Consider the following 22,650-nt stretch of genomic DNA (forward strand, 5'->3'; position numbering starts at 1 on the left):
CAATAGATTCAGAATCAATTTTTTCCAAAATCCATTGTAACGATTTTTTGATATAATGAGTTTTAAAGGTGGATATAATGCTCTTGATCTAATGGCCGAATGAAAGAAGTTGTATTAACCTACTACAACTGTGGTGGTAGAAACATAACTTCAACGTTTGGATGGCCTGGCATGCTATTCAATAGTAATAAACTTTGAAATCTAGAATTTTCCACAAGTGTTCAATAGCACAGAACATAACACGGGGGTTTCCCAACAAAAATAAAATATAGGGTTTTTTTTTTTTTTTTTGATAAGTCAACAGCCGGGATTCAAAAAGAGTGGAAATGTTGAAAAATTACATCCAACATACAGTAATAGCAGGGTTTCCCCCCGGCACAAAAGCTCAAAAATACCCAGTTATGTGAAGTTTGCCGAAATTCTCTATCCGTGTTATATAAGCACTGTGTTGTGTGAGGATTGTCACAATTTATCAATCGTTTTAGATCGAAACCATGTTGTACAGGGGTTGCCTGTATTTAAGTAGATGGCTACGTACAGAAATGATGCATTTGCATTGAGTTGTATGCTAGTCACCTTCCTACTATAACCTGAGGCTTTAGCCCTAAACTATTCTGTAATCTAATCACTGAACTTAATGGTATTTATTATTGCTAACACATAATTTTGAATTCCTTCTAAGGGCATTGAAGAGGCCAGCAGAATAAGAAATTTTTTCTAATATGAAATATATTTTCATTGGTAATGGAAATCCATCCTGTCCACCATAGATGAGTTAAAGCTTTTCTTGGCAAGAACTGTGTAATATAGTAATAAATTAGTGTTAGATGCTAGATACAAGTTAAATAATAGCTAAAATAATTATTTGAATTTTCCCTCAGTTCCTCTTTTTTTTAAAGTGCTCACTTTATTTTTTTTTTTTTGTAGTGCTGCAAATTCGTGTCCTGCAAGTCCTAGGGCAGGTTCCCACCGCCGAAATATTGCCAGTGAATTACAGATGGCAGCAGCTGCAGCATATGTAGCTTCTACTGTTTCCACAGAAGAAAAGCCTGAGCAGAAATTGACTGTACCAACAACTGAACCACCCACAACAAACAATGAACTCTCTAATTCTAGAGATGACCAGAAACCTCCATTTAGTTATGCACAATTGATTGTCCAAGCTATATCTTCTGCTCCAGATAAACAACTAACGCTGAATGAAATTTATTCTTATATTACCAAAAATTATCCATTTTATAGGACAGCAGATAGGGGATGGCAGGTAAATATTATATAAAAAAAATGTGATAGTTTTTAGATTATTAGTTATCATAATAGGAGAAATGTTTTGTTACATATACATTGTTTTACTGTATACAAAGATAATGGGGAAAACCTTATAAACTTTGCGTTATAGGAGAAAGAGTTTATACAAAATTGACATACAATTTACTTTCTGTTGTTGCTTTGAAGTAAAGGCACTTAATGTACATTCGTTTTTTGATTTATATATAGATACATTCCTTGAAACATTTTGCATATATTATGTATATATAAATCAAAAGCTGTTCCCATAGAAATAATGCGATGGGAGGGGGGCTCAACGACCATACTGATTCACGAAGTTGATACCCTAAATTAGTGGGGTTCAACTTTTAGCATTAGTAGAGGCATGTGATTCAAGAAAGCAAGCTTATACAGCATCAGCAAAAAAAAAAAAAAAAAAACCCCTTCCCATTTCACCGATCTATTTGCTCCAAAAGTTTGTCCACTTCCTTGAATTTATTTAAACTATCAACTTCCACAATGACAAATGGAAGTTTGTTCCAGCAATCAGCTACCCGCTGGCTAAAGACAAATTTCTTCACATCTATTAGACAACTGTCTGTCCTCAATTTCAGTTTATGCCCCTCAGATTTGTAATCTGGTAAAGAGGAAGAATCCCATCAGCATTGAGCCTGCTCAACCCATTCAAGGCCTTATACACTTCAATCAGATCGCCTCGCAGGTGCGTAGTCTCCACATGCTGCAATTTACAGAACTTAAGCCTTTCTTCGTAAGAGAACCATTTTGTTCCACTCACCAGTCTTGTTGCCCTTCTCTGTACCTTTTCCTGTACTGGGGCTACATTCAAAGTTAGATTTGTTTTGCATGCCATACTGAGTGATTCGAGAAAAATTAAAGCGTGTAACATTTTCCATATCTTGTTACATGTAAAACGGAGTTTCTATTTTCATGTTACCATTTTTTATTTTCAGGCTATATATAAAAAATATAAATACCCAACATTTTATGTGCAACAAATCAATGTCACTGATTTATTTTTTAAATTTTATTAAATATGACTTACTTTTGTTATTTAAAAAAAAAAAAAAAACCTTAGTTTTGCTTTTAAACGCTCACTTCAGAAAATTTACAACCTAGAGTGCTACTTTTCAATATTAAGGTGAATTAATAAATATAATGATGCACCTAAAATTAAAAATATTCAATTTAATAAGTAAAATACACAATAACATTAACAGAACAAAACTTAACATTTAATGAGATGATTCAGGCTGGATGTGTTTAGATAATTGTTCAAAATTTGGTTAAAAATTTTTGACAGCAATTCTCAGTACAGAATGAAGATGCTCATCTGTTGTTCTGTTTCTTAATATTTATTTGATTTCACGTGTGAAAAAATTGCTTGCAAACACGTTGATCTGAACAAAGTAGCTATTTCCATTGCATTTTTATTTTATTAGTGGAAAATCTTCAGATGGGAGAGCCTTGTAGAATTCAAGTACTTTATTTTCACAGTGTCCATATACAGGTTGTTCATTCCTAGCACATGCTCGTAAAGCGAAAACTCGTTAAGTGGGAATTTATTTCCCATAGACATAATAGACAGACTGCTGATCAGAACTGCAGCACACATCAGGGTAATGAATCGAATTTGATATTTTCCACAAAATATATTAAATGCGACGTCATCTTGCAATGCTTAGCTTAATACAACTTTCAAAGTCTACATAAGATGTCCACTGAAGAAGCCATAGATGAGATTTTGCGGTTACTCTTGCATATCGCCCGTCTAGGAGCAGCGAAAGTATTAAAGATCTCCGACAGAGCGAACTCTTGGTTCACTCCACAAGTTAAAGTTATGTTTAAAAAGAAGCAAAAGCTCTATCGAAAGTGGAAAAGAACTGGACACCCGACTGATCAGACTGCGTATAAATGCGAAAGGGCAAAGTTCATTCGACTGAAAAGACGAGCATACTTTGAGGTTATGAAGGAAAAATTTAAAAGGAAAGAGAATAGTTAGCAAGAAAAACAACAAAAAAGAAATGACGGACTAGCTGTTTAGAGAGTGGACAGAAGTCACTTTCGGAAAGCCTTTGAATGAAAAGCAGAAAAATTGCGAGGAAAATATCTGTGAGATGCAGAAAATGATTAAAAAACTGATGGATCCCAATGGCACTAACCAAACTAGAGCTAGAAACATTACATGAAATTAATATCCGCAGGGAAAACTTAAAGGAAGCTATTAACTCACTCCCTAGTAAAGCAACAATCAGGCCGGACCAGTTCCCGCTATTCATGATAAAAATACGTAGCGCTTACATAATCGACACGCTCCACCACCTCTTCCAATGAATACTAAGTGAGGGGATTATCCCGAAAACATGGAAAAGATATTACGTAAAACCAGTTCCAAAAATAAACAATCCTAAAACCAGTAAAGATTTCAGGCCCATCGCAATCAGATGCTCTCTGCAAAAAATATTTGAAAAAGCAATCCTGAACACCATCAATCAGCACTGCTTTGGGGACAGGCCAGAACACTTACATTCTGTGCTTCCTTGAAGGTCAACTATTACAAATTTAATGGCGACTCTACTCTGAATACAGCTAGCTTTAAATAATAAACAACAGTTGGACATCGTTTTCCTGGATGTAGCAACAACTGTCGACGTCTCAATCCCAGCTATAACAGTAATCCTCAAGGAGTATTTCCTCATTTCAGGAAGCACTTTAAGCATTCTGACTAACACCCTTCAAGAAGGACAAATTATAGCAATAAACGGGAAACAAACAGCAACTTACTGTATCTCCAGGGGACGTATTGTCCACCACCTTCTTCACACTAGCCCCATTTTTAGCTCAAAACTGTGAACAATTTATTACATATGCTGACGAGAAACTGTACCCCATCTATCAGAGGAAGCAAACGAGGCAATCAGGAAGCTAGAAGAATATCTGCACTACATTGGCCTGAAACTTAATGAAAATAAAACTGCCCAAATGACCTTCACCAACAAAAAGAAGAAAAATGAAATTATGATTTTTGTGAACAACACCAGAGTCCAAAAATCGCCCGCACATGTTGACCTAGGCCTTAAGTGGGATGAAGGATTAAACTTCATACCTCACATCGAACACATCAGGAAAAAGACATATGCAGCACTCTGGAGCACTAGACAAGAACTCACCGGTCTCCGAAGCCCTATGTTATGATTCAATACATCCTTAAATGCGTTACACCGATTCCATTGTACGCATCGACTATCTGGTCATCGGCCCCTGAGAGCAACATCAAGGCCTTCTTAGGAGTAGAATACTGGCTCCTGAGATGGCTAAACAAGATCTCCGGGAAACCATTTACCCTCTCAAGAGCGGTCTTGTCTGCCAATCTGGACATCACACCCTGGAAGTATATCATCACAACCAGAAACATCTTAACTCTGGCAAAGCTACTAATGGAGAGAATAGATGCGCCGAAAGTGGGAAATGTGATCACTCGCCCTCGGATGATAAAACCGAGAATAAACAGGGAAGAACCAAGTCTCAAGTGCAAATTGACTCAGTTGGACTCTCTGGGGAGATTTTTCCCAGCAAATACTGTAAATTATTTTAATAATTTAAATATAGATCCAGAGAAACTATGTACAGACAAAATGTATAGGACAGAAATCTTTGGTAATGTGTACCGCAGGTACAAATATAATAAGAAGACTAATTTATATAATAATATTTAGCATTTAATAACCATTCGCAATTAATTAAACCAACATAACAATTAATTCATTAACCACATACTCTGTTTTTTCATCTCCAAATATTGTAAATAAGTTCATGTAAATATGCTTGTAAATACTGATATAATGTAACCACACCCTCTACCCACGTGCTGTCTATGGGTGTCTCGAAAGAGAAATAAACAGAAAATGATAATAATAATAATGTTAAAAACAGGGGTTACATTCTCAACATTGAAATTAGTTAGCTAATTAGTTTGTTTAACTAATGATTGATTTATCCAAAGAAATGAAAACAAAGCCTGTAAAATCAAGTAAATTATAATTTAAAGAAGTTATTTATGACTTACAAATGTTGAAGAATGTTTATTCTTCATCATCGACTAAATGCACTCTTGTTGATCACTCATTGTTGGGTCGGCACTTGTTATTGATTTGTTGCACAAGGAGTTGTCTTCTTCAGAAATGCTTCAAGAGGTGTTTATTTCCAAGATAATCTCTTTATAAATTTCATGATAGCATGCATAAGCATTTTTTAATGGCACACCTAAATTGCAACTAACTAACAAGATAAGCGCAAGTGAGATTGCAACTAACACAATTCGCGGGGAGTAACAAGTTTATGAAGCTTAAAGAAAAAAGGAATGAAGAGAAGATTCTGAAAATTTATTTATGTTTTTTTTTTACGATTGAAGATTGCAGTGAAGGAGAAACACATTTCACCCTAATAACGTAAAAACCCACAGAATTCCAGCTATCAGTATTTTCATAAATGCAATAACATCGAGTTTGCTACCTGTTTATAACTGCTTGCACTAACAGAAAAGCCTAATAAACCAGAAACTGCAAATTGTTTTTATTGTTTTATGGTCGTGACCTCCAGAAATATGCTTTAGAAAAATATCACGAAGGCTTTCAAAACCGATTCTTATAACAGAACATATGATAATGATGAAGTGTAGTGCGTTTTAATGATTTGACTTGGTAACTAATACTATTTACATTATAAAATGATCTTTTAGCATTAGCATTAGTAGAGGCATTTGATGCAAGAAAGCAAGCTTATGCAGCATCAGCCAAAAAAAAAAAAAAAAAAAACCCACTTCCACTTTACCCCTCTGTTCGTTCAAAATACCTGTCCAGCTGAGCCTTAAACTTATTTAGGCTATCAACTTCCACTACAAGGGATGGAAGTCTGTTCCACCAACCAACCACCCGCTGGCTAAAGGCAAATTTCCGCACGTCTATCCTACATCTGTCTTTCCTCAATTCGAATTTATGATTATTCTGAGCTAGAGGAAGAATCCCATCAGCATTGAGCATGCTCAAACCATTCAAGGCTTTATACACCTCTATCAGATCACCTCGCTGGTGCCTAGTCTCCAGACACTGTAATTTGCAAAACTTAAGCCTTTCTTCGTAAGAGCACCCCTTTGTTCCATTCACTAATCTTGTTGCCCTTCTCTGTACTTGTTCCAGCAGCTCTACATCCTTCTTGAAATGAGGCCTCCAGACCTGTATACAGTACTCTAGGTGTGGCCTGACCATTGCCTTATACAAGGGAATAATCACCTCCTTATCCCTGCTGGAAAAATTCCTGTATATCATTGACAATACTCCATGAGCTACTCTTGCAGCCCATCTACACTGCTCAGAGAACTTCATATCTGCCTGCACAACCACCCCCCAAGTCCCTTTCATTCTCTACCACAGTCAGTGTAGTACCACAGAGTTGATACGTTGCTCTGGGGTTGCTGTTTCCCACGTGTAGTACTTTACATTTGTCAATGTTAAACTTCATTTGCCACCTCTCACCCCATCTGCTCAACCTTTCCAGATCCTGTTGCAGCAGCATAGTGTCAGTAGTGTCCTTGACAACCCTGCCAACCTTTGTATCGTCTGCAAACTTGGACATTAAGCTTGATATACCATCGTCAATATCATTTATAAATACAGAAAACAATAATGGACCCAACACTGAGCCCTGAGGGACTCCACTAATAACATTTGTCCACGATGAGCAGTGTCCATTGATTATTACTCTCTGTCTTCTCCCCCTCAACCACCCCTTTATCCATGGCAGCAATTTGCCTCCAATGTCACACTGCTCCAATTTGTGTAGCAGTCTTCCATGTGCAACAGTATCAAAAGCCTTTCTAAGATCCAAGTATATAATATCAAAGCTATTCCCTGCATCCAGTTCTTTTGTGACTGCATCATAGTATCCAATCAAATTGGTCAGGCAAGACTTCCCCTTAACAAAACCATGCTGTGTCCCTAGCTATAACTGAAGTCTTGTCTAAATGATCCTGCAGTGCTTCTTTAACCAGTGCCTCCATTAATTTTCCTGGAACAGAAGTTAAGCTCACAGGTCTATAATTACTTGTGTCAGCCTTTGATCCTCCTTTGTGAATTGGGGTCACCTTTGCACATCTCCAGTCTATGGTTACCTCCCCTGAGTCCAAAGAAGCTCTCATAATTATGGCTAAGGGTTTGCTTACTTCTTTTGCTGCGTCCCTTAATATAACTGGATAGATCCCATCCACCCCGGGTGCCTTTCTTGTGTTTATCTTCAACAGTTTCTCCTCCACTTTACTCCCAGTTATTTCAAGATTCTGTAGCTTACTGCTAGAGTTGAATACACCTCTGGCATTCCCCTCGCTGAATAACTCCTCATGTGTGAATGTCGATGCAAAATATTCATTTAGTTTGTTAGCTACCTGAGCAGGATCATCAACAGTTGACCCATCAATATCAAGTGGACCAATCTGATTCATCCCCTTCCTTCTAGAGTTTACATAAGTAAAGAACTCTTTGCTGTTTTTCTTTGCATCCCTTGCCAAGGATTTCTCGTAATCTGCCTTCGCCTGCCTAACCTCCTTTGTAACTTGGTTGCATATCAACTTGTATCTATCATAGGCTTCTGTGTCATGTGTTAATTTGTAATTATCCCATGCATTTTTCTTCTCTGCCATATGCCTCATTAGTTTATCTGACATCCATTTTGGCCTAAACCTTGAACAATATTTCTTAGTTGGTATGTAAAGCCTAGTAGCTTCCAAGATAAGTTCTTTGAATGCTTCCCATTTTGAATTTGCTGTTGGTAACATCATCAGTTGGTCCCACTGTATAGAATTTAAATACTGTCTCAGTCCATCGTAGTCGCCTTTACGGAAGCAATAACCCTTCCCTTTACCCCTAATGGTAGTTACCTCTTTGAGTAAGTCCCACTTCAGCACACTGTGATCACTGCCACCTAGTGGTTCATTTATCTGCAGATTCTTAATGCATGAAGAATCACTGCTGATAATCAAATCAAGAGTATTACTCCCTCTAGTTGCCTCCCGAACATGCTGATGTAGAAAACAATCATCCAATAAATCCACAAAAGCCCTACTAGTGTGTGAATGACCAGCCCCCAAATTCCAGTCAATATCTGGAAAATTAAAATCTCCCACTATAAGACTCTCTGATTTACTGGCCCACTCTGTTTCCATGTACAGTTTCTTATTATACTCATCAGAGTCATTAGGCCTATAGCACACTCTTACTCTCAATTTTGATCTCCCAATGATTATGTCACACCAAACTGACTCAGCACTGCACTGTCCAGCGATGTCGACTGGCTTCACTTCCTTGGTTTTTATGTGTTTCTTATCTAATAGCATAACCCCTCCCCCTTCCTATCCTGTCTATCCTTTCTGTAGACATTGTACTCCCCAAATTCCAGTTCTGCATCCCTTATATCTGTGTGACACCACGTCTCTGATATCCCAACAATATCTGCCTTTGATGTTTTGAGCAATACCTCAAATTCATCAAATTTATTTACTAAACTCCTAGCATTGGTGTACACGCAAGTATACCTGCACCTGTTTCTATTCTTAGCTACCCTAACACAACCCATGTGTTTACTTGTACCGCAATGGCTCCCAGCAGTCTCTGAAATATCATGCATCTTGTTTGTCAGGCTTCTGCTCATTCTAATAGAAGCAGTGCAAGAATCTCTTTCACCTCTGCCAGTGGCTACTGTCAATCTATTGGTCTTTGTCTCCCCCCAAGCTAGCAGTTTTCCGACCCACCTAACACTGCCTCGATAGCATCAGCAAATATTCAAAAATTTAGAGAGATAAATAGCTTAGTTATACAGTGAAAATTTCAACTTCCGAAGTTTTGGAACGAATAACTAAAAAACAATGTATTATTGCAGTGATGCGCAAACTATGGGGCGTGTCCCCTCTGGGGATCGCAGCAATTTTTAAATAAAATTAGTTTTTGTGTACATAAAAGACAGAAAACCTGTTGTTAAAATTACTTTTTCAATACTGTAAGTGTAGAGACATTACTACTCGAATGAAGTCTGAGATACGAATGAACCTTATTGCCACTCTATTTTTTAGGGTGGTTTCACGTGTGATGCAAGAATGTTTCTTGCTTTATTGTCCTTGTGGATAATATGGCTTAATTTGGCTATGGACACAGAAAGCAGCTGACTAGTGTGACTTCTCAGTATGTATTAATACTTCTCAGTACTACTCAATTGCTGAACTGTAATCTCCCTAGCTCTTAATTCGTGCTTCCTACAGCAAAAATTTCTAAAATTGCTTAAAGGCCAGAGGTGTGAATATGTGGTGGCAGTAAATAGCAAGTCTGTTGCATGCATGCTTTATTTTGCTTCATAATTCAGTGCTTTCACATCAACTTGGATGTGTTTTTCATTTTTCTGCTACTTTTTATATTATCGTTGTTTTTAAGAAAACAAAAAAAAAATGTACACATTTTTATATATTTTACCATGGACAATTGGGTGATCAGAACAAAACAGTCAAGGAGTGATGACAGTAATGTTGCTACAGGTACATCAGAAACTGAAAGGATAAGAAATGTATCATGTGAAATTTTGGACACAAACATTATTTCAAGTGTAGTGCAGTCACCAATTTCTGGTAGAGAGCCATCATATTCCAAATAAAAAAGAATAGAAAATATCAAGAATTTATGAAGTACAGCTTTACTTTACTTAGTGTTGTTGATGATGAGCAATGTCCTGTGTGCATTATATGTTACGAAAAAATGGCTAATGAAAGCATGAAACCAATTAAATTAAAAAGACGCTTACACACAAAACATCCATAGATAATGAAAAAAAAAAACTGAATCCTTGTTCAAAAGACACGAAGACACCATACAAGGTCTGAAATCTTTCATGAAGAAACACTGCAGTTTCTTCTAAAGCTCTTAGAGTATCATTGGAAGTTTCATATTTAATAAGAAAAAAATTTAAATCGCATACTATTGCTGAATCCCTTGTTCTCCTTGCTGCTATAAAAATGATTTCAATTATGCATGAAAAGTACAGCAATGATTTAAATACTATTTCTCTATCCAAAGACAGTTATTGCAAACAACATAAAATTCAATTTATTAAATCGATTGAGAGCAAGTCCAATTTTTGCAATACAGTTAGATGAATTCACATATATTTAAAACCTTGCTCAACTTATTGTATATGTCAGATACTGCTACAAGGGAGATATTTTTGAGAATTTCTATTTTGCAAAGCTTTGGAAGGAAGGACGACGGGCGAGATTTTTGATGTTATAAACGTTTTCTTTCAAACAAATATTGTCTGAAGTGGAAGAACTGCTTTGCGATTTGTACTGATGGTATGGCTGAATTAACATTATAAAATAAAGGTTTAAAAGGCAAAATAAAGGAAATTGCTCCAAATATAGTTTTGAATCATTGCATTATACGGTACATATGGAAGCATTAGTAGCAAACGAAATGCAAACTGATTTGCACTAAGTTTTGAAAGATGCGATAAGTGTGATCAACTTTATTAAAAAGTAGAAGCTTAAATAGCAGACTTTTCACAATGCTTTATAATGAAATTGGATGAAATGTTTCTTTTAGATGCAAAAGTGGTGTGATTGTCCAGTGGTAAAGTGTTGTGATGTCTTTTTGGCCTTAAACATCAAGTTTTGATTTTTATCTATCGGATAAAAATCAGAACCTTGCTCAATTGTTTACAAATCAAAAATGGCTTGGAAAACTTAGTTCCCTTGCTGATACGTTTGAAAAACTTTAATGATTTAAATTTAAGTCTTCAAGGGAATAAATATATTAATACTCAGTGATAAAATAGAAACTTTCAAAGGGAAGCTTAATCTTTGGAAAACTGAATTTGAGTATAATAATACTGAAATTGAAATGTTCTCATGCTTTTCTAATTTTGTTATAATATTGACATTTTACAATTTAGGGGTATCATTGCCACCCACCTAACAATCAGGTTAATTTATGATCCTCAGAAACTGTTCCACTTTTTATTAGGAAGATGTTTAGTTTCTGCTGTATGCCTTTTCTACAGATATTTCTTCTGAATTTGCATCAGTAATTCTACCTCGTTCATCCAGATCAGTCCACACATGCTCAAACTACTCAGTATCCATTCACAGTTCATCCCCAAACTCACAGAACAAATTTTTTCTTACTTATTTATCCCTTCTGCTTCTATTCTTTGGAACTACCTTCCTTATGTAGTTTCTTCAAATTATAGTCCACAGAAATTCAAGTCCAGTAGGAGCAAGTGTCTTCTCAAGTTTCAGCCTAAATGTGAAACTAGAGTGCTATAGGTTCTAATACCTTTCATGTTTGGGACCATCATAATTTTTAAAAAATTATTGTTTCTTACATATTATTACATATTATAGTTATTTAAATTTTTTTAAACAATTATTTTGTTTGTTTATTTTATTTACTTATATTTAAAACTTGTTTTTCTTCTAGAATTCCATACGTCACAACTTGTCCCTCAACAGACATTTTGTGAAAGTACCACGACCGCAAGAAGAACCAGGAAAGGGTTCATTCTGGAGGATTGATCCCCAGTCAGAAACCAAACTAATAGAACAGGCATTTAGAAAAAGGCGGCAACGGGGAGTACCCTGCTTCAGGGCTCCATATGGAGGCTTATCATCCAGGTTGTTAATTGTGATCTGTTTTTTGTGCTTTCTTTATCAGCTGCATAGTAACAAATCAACCCCCAGTGGACACATTGTCATGAAATTTTTTATTTGGGCCTTTTAAAAATATTTGTACAGCTATTCTAAATTTCATTAAAATCAGACAAATAGAAATCCATAAATTTTGAATTGACACATCAGTAGGCTTTTGCATATCAGCAAATGGCACATTGAAACATTAACATGTTAGTAGGCTTTTGTGATAATGGTTTTTGATTTGGAGAGTGGGAAGGGGGAAACAGGAGGAGAAGGGGAGAGTGATGCAGTGTAACAACTAGGTAGTCTGACAGATGTTTTTCAAAAGATTTCACGAGTGAGCTCCCTGAATGTTTTGTGTGTTCCCAGTAGTGAGTTTCTAATATCAGTAGATGCTGTGAAGATTTTTTTTTGTATAAATTTTTTGAATTTTGCAAAAATGAAATTTTGTGTATAAATGCTTTAAAATATTAATATGCTTTTATTTTGACTTAACTGCCCAGTGTTTGAGTGAAATTATTGTCAAAGAAGTTTAATATAGATAAGAGATGGCAACAAATACTGGGAAAATTTTCAAGACAGTTTGTTCTTGAACAGACATTACAGAAATTAAAGTCCATCATCAACAACAAGTGTTTCTCAAGTTTCAGCCTACATGTGATACTGCAGTCCTGTAGGTTCTAATACCTTTCATGTTTGAAGCATCCTTTAAAATATAGATCTGTATATGTATAAACAAGAAAGATATTACAAAATATTAAAAATTAGCTATACCTCTATGAAATTTTTCTTATTGTCCAAGTAAAATAATTATTTCATCGAAATACAGCAAAACTCAAACCTGGCATCTTAAAAAAATTTAGAATTTCAAAAAAAAAAAAAAAAAAAATTTCACTTAATCTCCTGTAATTTGGAAATTTCTCCTCAAGCCTTATGCTTCTAGTTCTATTGTTTTGGCAGTTGCAGATTTTTATGACAACAGGAAACCTAGCCAGAGTGTTCTGAAACACCATATAATAGTATCAGTTAAACTAACACTTCCATATTATTTATTCTTTCATTGATAATAAAATTCCAGGAAGTCTGTCTCTCAATGAAAGAGTTTTTATAGTTAATCTTAAATAAAGTACTGTGTTATTTTTAATGCTCAGTCATCATCATCAGCCATTTTCAATCCACTGCAGGATGAAGGCCTCTCCAGTAACTTTCCAGTTCCTTCTATTTTGTGCAGTGGCCATCCATTTACTACCCACGAACTTGTGAATTTCATCTGTCCATCTCTGTTGTTGTCTTCCTGGTTTTCTTCTAGCTCCTCTTGGGTACCATTCTGTTATTTTCTTAGTCCATCTGTCATCATGTCTTCAAGCTATGCATCCTGCTCAAGATCATTTTAGTTGTTTAGTTTTGATAAGGATGTCCTTTACTTGAGTTTGCTGCCTAATCCATGTGTTTCTCTTCTTATCTAACATTCTGATTCCCAATATAATTCGTTCCATTCTTCGCTGTGTAGTTCTCAGCTTCTCTTCTGGTGAGTGCCTAAGTTTCGCTTCCATAAGTCATGGTGGGGAGTATACATTGGTTCATTATTTTACGTTTCAGACAAATTGGGATATTGTTCCTCAGTATGTGACTGAATGCTATCCATCCAAAATTTATTCTTCTCTTGACTTACAGCCATTTATCATTATTACAGCTAATGACTTGTCCAGATCAGTATATGAATCCACCTTTTCAATTACTGCTCCTTCAATGATTATATACCTTTTTGTGGCATACTTGTTCATCATTACTTTTGTTTTAGCCATATTCATCTTTAGTCCAAAATCCTTACTAACTCTGCATAACTGATTAAGGTTTTCCTCTAATTCTTTGGGGTCATGCTTATGATCACAATGTCATCTGCAAACCGTAAATGGTTTAGGTACTATCCATTCACATTGACCTCTTTCTGCGACCAATCTAATCTTCTGAAAGCTTACTCAAGGGCAGCAGTAAACAACTTCGGAGATATTGCTACTTCTTATCGAACTCCTTTCTCAATTTTAAATTTGCTACTGTCTTTGTCTAGTCTAATAAAGGAGATAGCGTTCTCATATATTTTCTTCAAAATCATAATATATGGGGTATCTATGTCTTGTCTTTCCAGTGCCCGAAACATTGCCTTGTGCTGTATGGAGTCAAATGTCTTTTCATAATCCATAAATGTCAGGCATAATGGTGTTTTATATTCATTTGCTTTCTCTATTAGCTGTGATATTACGTGAAGGTGATCCATAGTTGAGAATCCTGTCCTAAAGGCTTGCTCTTTCGGTTGATTCTCATCAAGTATTCTTTCTAATCTGTTAGTTTAGAATGACCCTTATGAACAATTTGTAAATGTGGGGTAACAAGCTAATTGGTCTATAATTTCCAATTTCTGATTTATCTCCTTTCTTATGCAGCAAAACTATGCTTGTAGTATTCCACTTCTTAAGTGTCATGCCTTTTCTAATGTATTTTGTGAAGAGTCTTGCCGTTTTCTGTGTCATGTCTCTTCCTCCCAATTTTAAATAACTCTATCGTAATTTCATTTTCCCCGGGGCTTTCTGATTCTTCATTTTCTTCAACACATGTTCAACCTCATCAGCAAAGATATCGGGTATGTTGTATGTGTTACTAATTTGTGATCCATTTTCCCCACTGCTGGCATCATTTCCTCGCTCCTTGTATAATTCTCTATAGTAGTCTTCTGCTATTTGAATTGTGCCTTCTCTTCTATTTTTAAAAGTACACCATCTCTATTCTTCAGTTTCAGTATTATTTGTCTTTTTGTATTACTGCTCATGGCTGCTGCTTTGTTTTCCCATAATGCTTGTTCTACTTTTCTTATGTTAAATCATCTTATGTCCTCTCTGATTCTCTTTCTAATGGCTTTGCATAACTCAGTATACTCAATTTTATCCTTGTCGGTGTTTATCTTGCTCTTCATTTCTCTTCTTCGGTTCATCACGACAAGTGTTTCTTGACTAATTTTTTCTTCTTTGGATTTCTTTTTACCTATAGGTTTTTTGGGCTTTATCATTTTCAGAAGTTGTAATATTCCTTGTTGATATCTTCGTCCTGAACAGTCTGCAGAAACTCAAACTTGTTCTTAAATTCCAGTACATACTGTCTTTTCTCCTCTTCTTTTATATCAAAGAAAGACCTTTTGTATTATTTACTCGGGTCAGTTTTTTTCTTTCTTTTCTTACATCTATGTCAAGTGTGCATCTTACCATTCTGTGATCACTTTCAACATTTACTTTGTTCAGGACAGTAACATAGTTTACAATATATCTTCTGTTAGTGAGGATGAAGTCGATTTCATTAGTTGTTAATCCATTTGGGCTCTTCCATGTCCATTTTTTGTTCACCCTTTTGTTGAAAAAAGCGTTCATTACTGACATACCTCAAGATTCTGCAAATTCCACAAGTCTTTCACTAATTCCAAAATTTCCCATAGTTCCCCCTTTCTGCACTATTTTGTCTCTTTCCAACCTTAGCATTGAAGTCCCCCATAATGATATTGTAGTGGGTTTTCTGCTCATCTACAAGACTCTCAGTTTCGGTGCACATTTCTTCAACCTCTTCATCATCATGGCTCGATGTTGGTGCATAAATCATTAAAACCTTTAGCTTGTACCTCTTAGAAATCCTGAGTAGTAGTCTTGACATCCTTGGTGATGTACTTTTGAATTCCAAAATGTTGTTTATCTTTATGGACCAGAAAGCCAATTCCACCTTTGCTCCTTTCACTGTTTCCATTGGTGTACAGCAGATTTCTTGATAAACTTATAAGTGACTCATTTCTTCTTGTTTCAGCCAAACTGATGATATTCACATTTTCTAATTCCTTCTCCAGCTCTAATATCCTATTTTTACTGATGAGCGATCTTTTGTTGTAACAGGCCAAGTTCAGTTTCCATGCATGGCAGCCTGGTCATACCGAGAGATTCTTAGCACCCTCTGCTTCCACTCTGATCCTCTCACTGCTGTAAGAGGGAGAGTGAAAGCCTCTGGAGACTGAGGGCCATTTGTTTCATTGTGCTGGAGGGTTTGGTCTTTTCCTCTTCATGCTGACCAGGCATCTTGAAGAGAACCATGCTACATGTTCGTTGCCACCTAAGTGTTTGATGGCATTTATCCTATAATCTTAAGGGAGTGCATTAAATCATTGAGGCTAATTATGAGAGCATCACTGGACTCTGGAGTGATTCCATTGGATTGGAAAAGTGGCAATGTATCTCCAATATATAAGGGCAGTTCTAAGAGTGAAGTGGGAAATTACTGGCCAGTTAGTCTAACTTCAGTAGTAGGGAAAATCATGGAGACTATGATCAATGGTGGAATCCAGGATCACTTAGATAGAAATAGAATTCTGAAGGATACTCAGCATGGTTTTGTAAAGGGAAAATCATGTTTAACTAATCTGGTTAGCTATTTTTACAAGGTAACTCAAGAGCCGGACTTGGGGAATAATTTCGACATTGTTTATTTGGATTTCAGCAAAGCATTTGACTCAGTGCCACATGTGTGGTTACTTTATAAGCTGGAGCAGGTTGGAATCACAGGGGAAAATCCTTAGCTGGATGGCTTCAGGGTAGGAGGCAGAGGATTGTGATAAATGGTTATTCCTCAGACTGGGTTGATGTAAGAAGTCGGGTTCCTCAAGGATCAGTATTAGGACCACTTTGTTTTTTATTTTCATAAATGACATCGATGAAGGGATAGAGGGCGTGATGTGTAAATTCGCAGATGATGTAAAGCTTGGTAGAGCTTATTTAATGATTGCCGCCAAGCAGAGCTTCTTCAGAGTGATCTAGATAGCCTTCAGGGATGGTCAGAAAAATGGCAGCTATGCTTTAATATAACAAAGTTGGCAGAGTTGAACTAAAGTCAGTAGTGGAGGAAAGGGACTTGGGTATTACGATATGGTCAGAATTTCTCTGAGCATTGTAGACTGGTTGCAAGGAGGGCCCATTATGGGGGAAGATGCTTAGACTGGATTGCAAGAAGTTTTCTTTTAACCAGTAAGTTGTTGATTACTGGAACAAGTTGTTGATTACTCTGTGGGTAGTTGAAGCTGACAGCTTGGAGAAATTAAAAGGCTGGATAGGTACCTATGATAAGGGGATGGGCACAGAATTACTCTATTTTCTTATTTATATATATATATATATATATATTTCATTTATTTTTTATATTTTTAATATTATTTTTGATTTATTTGTTATTTTTCTATTATTTTTATTATTATTATTTTATTTTTTTTGGCTAGTGCAGCAAAAGCCTGTCTCTTTGTTGCAATGTATGGCTAAACTAAGTTTCTTGTTTGCTATTATATTCATGGTGTATCTACCAAACTGTTTGTTATTTGGTTTTTAGGATCATTAGCAACTAAGGCCATATTGCTCCGGGGATATGCGGTGGTCATTCACTGACCTTTCCGCATCCTCCGTATTTGGTGGTGACGGGCTCAAACCCCGGTTTAATCAAGAAGCGTGTGCTACGCACTGCTGCTCCTTCCCACCTGGCTACGGAGGCGCACCGTATCTACCAAACAATGCTTTCATTAAATAATTTTCACTGCAGATACATCAGAGTAGGTCAATTTTAATTATAACCCACCTGTATTTGGTGTATAATCTTTATTCTATTTGAGAAATTGTTTCGCACAACTTTTGTAAAGAATAGGGTATAACAAAACCCTATTCTTGGACATTAACAAGTAAATATGAGCAGTTGTTGAGAGTGTTTGAGCGTAGAATTTTGTGAAAAGTCTTTGGTCCTGTACAAGACATTGATGGGCCATGAAAGATCAGAATGAGCCATGAACTTGACCATCTTATTCAGGGTGCGGACATCGTCAGATTTTTGAAGAGCCAGAGACTTGCCTGGTTGGGACCTGTTATGAAAATGGATGACAGCAGAACAACTAAGAGGATAATGAAATGGAAACCTACCAGTAGGAGGGCAAGGGGAAGGCTGTGGAAAAGATAGATGATGTAGAAGGGGACTTAAGATCATGACAATAAGTAGTTGGAGAAGTTTGACTTCTGGGAGGGCTTACTGGTGGAACATCGTTGAGAAGGCTGAGACCCACCCTGAGTTATAATGCCAGAAGAAGAATAAGGGTATGACAAAAAGATGATTTACAGTTCTTGGTTCTTCTGAAGATGAAGAATCAGAAAAAATAAGTTAAACAACTCTTGACAATGTAAAAATACTTATACATGTTTAGGCTTTCCCTACAGATGCACAAGAGAAGTAAATGGTATTGTTTTGAGAATCTCTCCTTGAAAATGCAGGATCAAATTTTTGCCAGATTTTAGATGAATTTTCTTTACAGGGGAGAAAAATAAATTTTTATTGAAAAATTTACAATAATTGTCTTAATTTTAATTACTGGTCTTGTGATGCTTTTTTACAGGTCAGCCCCTGCATCTCCCAGCCATAGTGGCCTCAGTGGACTAGTGACTCCTGATTCGTTATCTCGGGAACCCAGTCCTGTTCCAGATAATATATCTGAAACAGCTTCAGATTCTTCTGTGTCACATCTAGGGCAAATGTTAGCTCCTCCTGTTTCTTATTTGACTATGAGCCACGACATTAAAACTAGCAAATCTGCCCCTGGATCACCTGGTAAGTTTTTTTTTTTTTTTTTCTCTTTCCTTCTACAGTATACTGATAAACAGGTGCATCAAGTAACTTACCTCTGTCCTAAGATATAGGGTCACAAATTCCAGTCTCTCTCTTGGCATAAGTATAACACAAATATTGCTTCCTCTGCATTGAAATAACTAGGGTTTTCCTTTTTCTTTTACCACTACTTTTTTTCTTAAATAGCTACTGATTCTATATAAATCCAAACTCTGTCAAATATTGTTCCTATATCTGTGGCATTTCTTCTGAATTTGTCATATGTAATTCCATCTCCCCCCCCCCCAAAAAAAAAAAAAAAAACAGTGTGAACATATACCTTAGCCAATCACTTGTTGTTCAACTCCAAACTAACTTTTCCTTGTTTGTCTATTTTACTTATGTTCTTTGGAACAACCTTCCTTCAGCAAAGTTACAAATTGCAATGTACAGAAATTTAAATATTGTTAACAAGTACCTTCTCAACCCATACATAACACTGAAATACTGTAAGCTCCTGCACTTTTTGTGTTTGGCATCACCATTTAAAAAAAAAAAGTGTCAGTGTTACATTTCTTAAGTAAGAGATGAGTTCTTGGTATAACTATGAGTATAAAGCAGTCTCTGCACAACTGAGTACACACTGCAGTGAGGATCATCCATTTTAATATCCCATAAGGCATAACTGGCTGTCCTCTATGTTAGTTTAAGATATGCGTATTATTGGGCAGCCTACTTGTAGTTATTAGCAAGTAGTATTGACTGTCTGTCACTACTATCACAACTATATTTTCTTTCTTATGCTAGATATGTTAAGATTGAACAAAGATGAGAGAGAGAGAGAGAGTTGTATTATATAGGTTCATTTGATTGAATCATAGATTCCCTTGCATCATGCTGTTCGTAAGGTTAGTGCATTTGTTCAATGGAAATATTAACCTATGCATGGTGGGTCTGATGGAACCCCCCAATATTTCATAGCCTCTTGCACAGAAATGATTGGCTTAACCTGCTGAAACCTTGCATCATGTGATATTTGATTTGGTAATAACATATTTTGTTTACTCAGCTTAACACTTTCGGAATGCTACATAGTGAGGTAACTGTACCAGGATGAATCGAGCTAACATTTTCACAAAATATTTACCAGAGATAATCAGCATAGGAAGTTGAAAGCTAAAAAAACACATGGTTGTTTGCAGTCATGAGTGGGAAAAGAAACTTAATTCCAAAATGTAATTCCTTTGTAAAGATGTGAATGGAGTCCAGCTTAAAGTTCACCCAAAAGGAACTGTTTCAAAGAAATAAGGTTATATGAACTTGATCGTTCCTTATGATAGAAAATAGTAATCGTATTTGTCGTTATAGTGCAAGGAAGTTACAGGCTTTTGCTGCACTGGCCAAAAAAAAAAAAAAGCAAAAAAAAAAAAAAAAAGCAAAATTAAAAAAAAAAACAAAAAAAAAACGAGTAGATAAGGAAATACATATGTGCTTTCCTCCTCACATAGGTAATTATACAGTTGACCTTTGAATTTATTCAAATTGTCAGCCTTAAACTACCTGCAAAAGTAACTTGTTCAGGCAGTCAGTGACTCTCTGGTTAAAAGAAAACTTCCTACAATCTAGCTAGCCCTTGCCAATCCCCGCAATCTCTTCCCTTGTAATTTGGATTTATGTCCCTAGTTGTGAAATTCTTTATAACAGTGAAAATTTCACCTTTATTCATTTTACTAATCCCTCTCAGAGCCTTAAACCTCCATCAGGTCACCTCTGAGGTGCCTGGTTGCCATGCTTCGTAGCCCACATAATCAGAGAATTAAGTTGTTTTTTTTTTTTTTTTTTTTTTTAACCTCCTGCTCACTATCCTAGTATAGGATTTCTCAATATTTTTAACAAAAAAAAAAAAAAAAAAACCCAAACTACAGCTTCAGTTAAATTTGGAATTTTTAACAGGTGCTGCAAATTTGATCATGAGATTTCTTTATTCATCTCTGGTTAACAAATCAGCTATCAAATGTGCTCTGTGTTGCATAAAATACACAATATAACATATGAACAAAGTCTCTCAGGAGGAAAGAAGCACTACACAATGTAGTGTTTAAGAAGACATATACTGATTTTTCTGTGTATTATGAAATCTGGAAAAGGTACCATGACTGTGTACTTTATGTACAAATATGATTTCGGTTTCAAGTGCTGAGAAATGCAATTTAATGAGATATTATCGAACAAATGAACATTAGAACAATGTGCAGTACCTAGAAAACAAATAAAAAAAAAAAAAAAAAACAGATGTTTGTTGCGTGGGGGTGGGAGAGTGATACATGGCTGCCGACTTTTCAGATTTACAACATGCGCTCTAATTTACCATTTCCTATTGCTACTGATGGCAGTGGTCAGAGTGATTCATGCTGTGCTTTACTAACAAAAAAATAAAATAAATAAAAAAAAAGTCAAATTGGAACGGCTTGCTTTCATTCCCAGTGTTTGATGGTGGCTCTGCAGCATATATTATTAGGCATCTTCTTTTCACCAACCTGAAAGCCTATGGGATTTCTTTTGAAAACTGCCTGTATTTATTGTTGGTAATTCCCATGTTATGGTATGCCTAAAACTGTAGTAGTAAAGCTTTCGGAGGGGGAGTTCTTAAATTGCTGAAGCAAGAATTGAAAGGTAAAAGTTAACAATTTAACCCGGTCAAAGTCTGCCCTGTTTTTGTCTAATTTTTAACCCTAACTCGAAAGTTGTTCCCCCCCGAAGAAAACTAATAATTTTCATAATTTCTACTCAATTTTCCAAATTGAAACTCTCAATATACATAAACAGAAGTATATTCTTTGATTTCCTACCTTTAGCGCTCAGCAAAAACTATTAATTCACTCTAAAACAGTAAAAATGTACGATCACATTTCAATTTATTAAATTTTGATGTCGGCAAAACAAGATCCAAGCTTTGAAAATAAAACGCGTTACTTCATTAGTTCAAAAATTCGCGCGTCAGCTCGGTGCCTCTGGCTAAAACGAATCAACTCACGCAGAGAGATAATTGACTGGTCAAGCTTACGTCATTAACGTTACCAAGGTGATCCAAGGAGAAAATGAAACTGTAAACAACTTTCGTGGAAAACAAACAGTTGAGCATCATTACTTGCGAACACTAATTTGCATGGCTCACTCACTTGTAGCTTTATTGCTTTTCGTAATTGTTGTACGAAAGAATTGCAACGAATTGGTTTTGAAAAGCTAAAATATTGCATTTCCTTTCTTCAATATGTATTATCTACTAAAAAAAATCAAGGAAATTCATCTACTGGAAACGAAAAAAAAAAAAAAAAAAAAAAACTGTCGTAAAACTGATCGCTACAATGCGCATTTCATAAAAAAAAAAGTTTGCTTTATTGTAATTGTTTCTAGAGGACTAAATCGGAACAGCAGTTTCATGGATGTATATTTGATCTTACGAAATTTCAAGAAAATATTTCTATTCATAGCTGCGTTATAAACTTCGAAAACTGATATCGAAGGAACTTCACATGCATCTCACCTGGTGTACAAACGAAAAAAAAAAAAAAAAAAGCGCAGCTAGTAACAGATTGTGAGAACATTCCATTACTCGTAGTGAGGATTGGGAAATTGTAAGTAATTGTTATTGAATACTTCAATATTTCCTTGATATGCATTTGATATCATCAAAAAATTTCCAGAGAAAAATTGAATCACACAACGCCCGAAAAATTCACCATAAAATGTCGTGTTTCAATGTTTGAATTCCATTCTGAGCTGTAAATGTAATTTCACTTCTCTTGCGCTGACAGAGTAGCCGTTCACTGAATGAAGAAAAACAGGGTTCATTTTCATGAAATTTCCAATTCCCTTTTTTCACTTGAGGGAAAAAAACTCCTTAGGGGAGGGAGTCCACCCTTTCTAGTCCGACCCTGGAGAGAGAGAGAGAGAGAGAGAGAGAGAGAGAGAGAGAGAGAGAGAGA

At 35.9% G+C, this 22,650-nt stretch overlaps 1 protein-coding gene across 1 annotated transcript in view; it reads left to right on the forward strand.

Annotated features, from left to right (window-relative positions):
* LOC150076390 (forkhead box protein K1-like) overlaps positions 1-22,650 on the forward strand; it is a 228,315-nt gene that overhangs the window by 152,972 nt on the left and 52,693 nt on the right. Inside the window, exons 3-5 of the mRNA XM_090388139.1 lie at positions 928-1,264; positions 11,796-11,989; positions 18,456-18,667. Of these exons, the coding sequence (XP_090244265.1) occupies positions 928-1,264; positions 11,796-11,989; positions 18,456-18,667 (743 nt within the window). The remainder of the gene's footprint in view (positions 1-927; positions 1,265-11,795; positions 11,990-18,455; positions 18,668-22,650) is intronic.

This window comes from Mastigoproctus giganteus, chromosome 13 (genome assembly GCF_048544385.1).
Source record: "Mastigoproctus giganteus isolate SK-2022 chromosome 13, ASM4854438v1, whole genome shotgun sequence".
Taxonomy (NCBI): Eukaryota; Metazoa; Arthropoda; class Arachnida; order Uropygi; family Thelyphonidae; genus Mastigoproctus; species Mastigoproctus giganteus.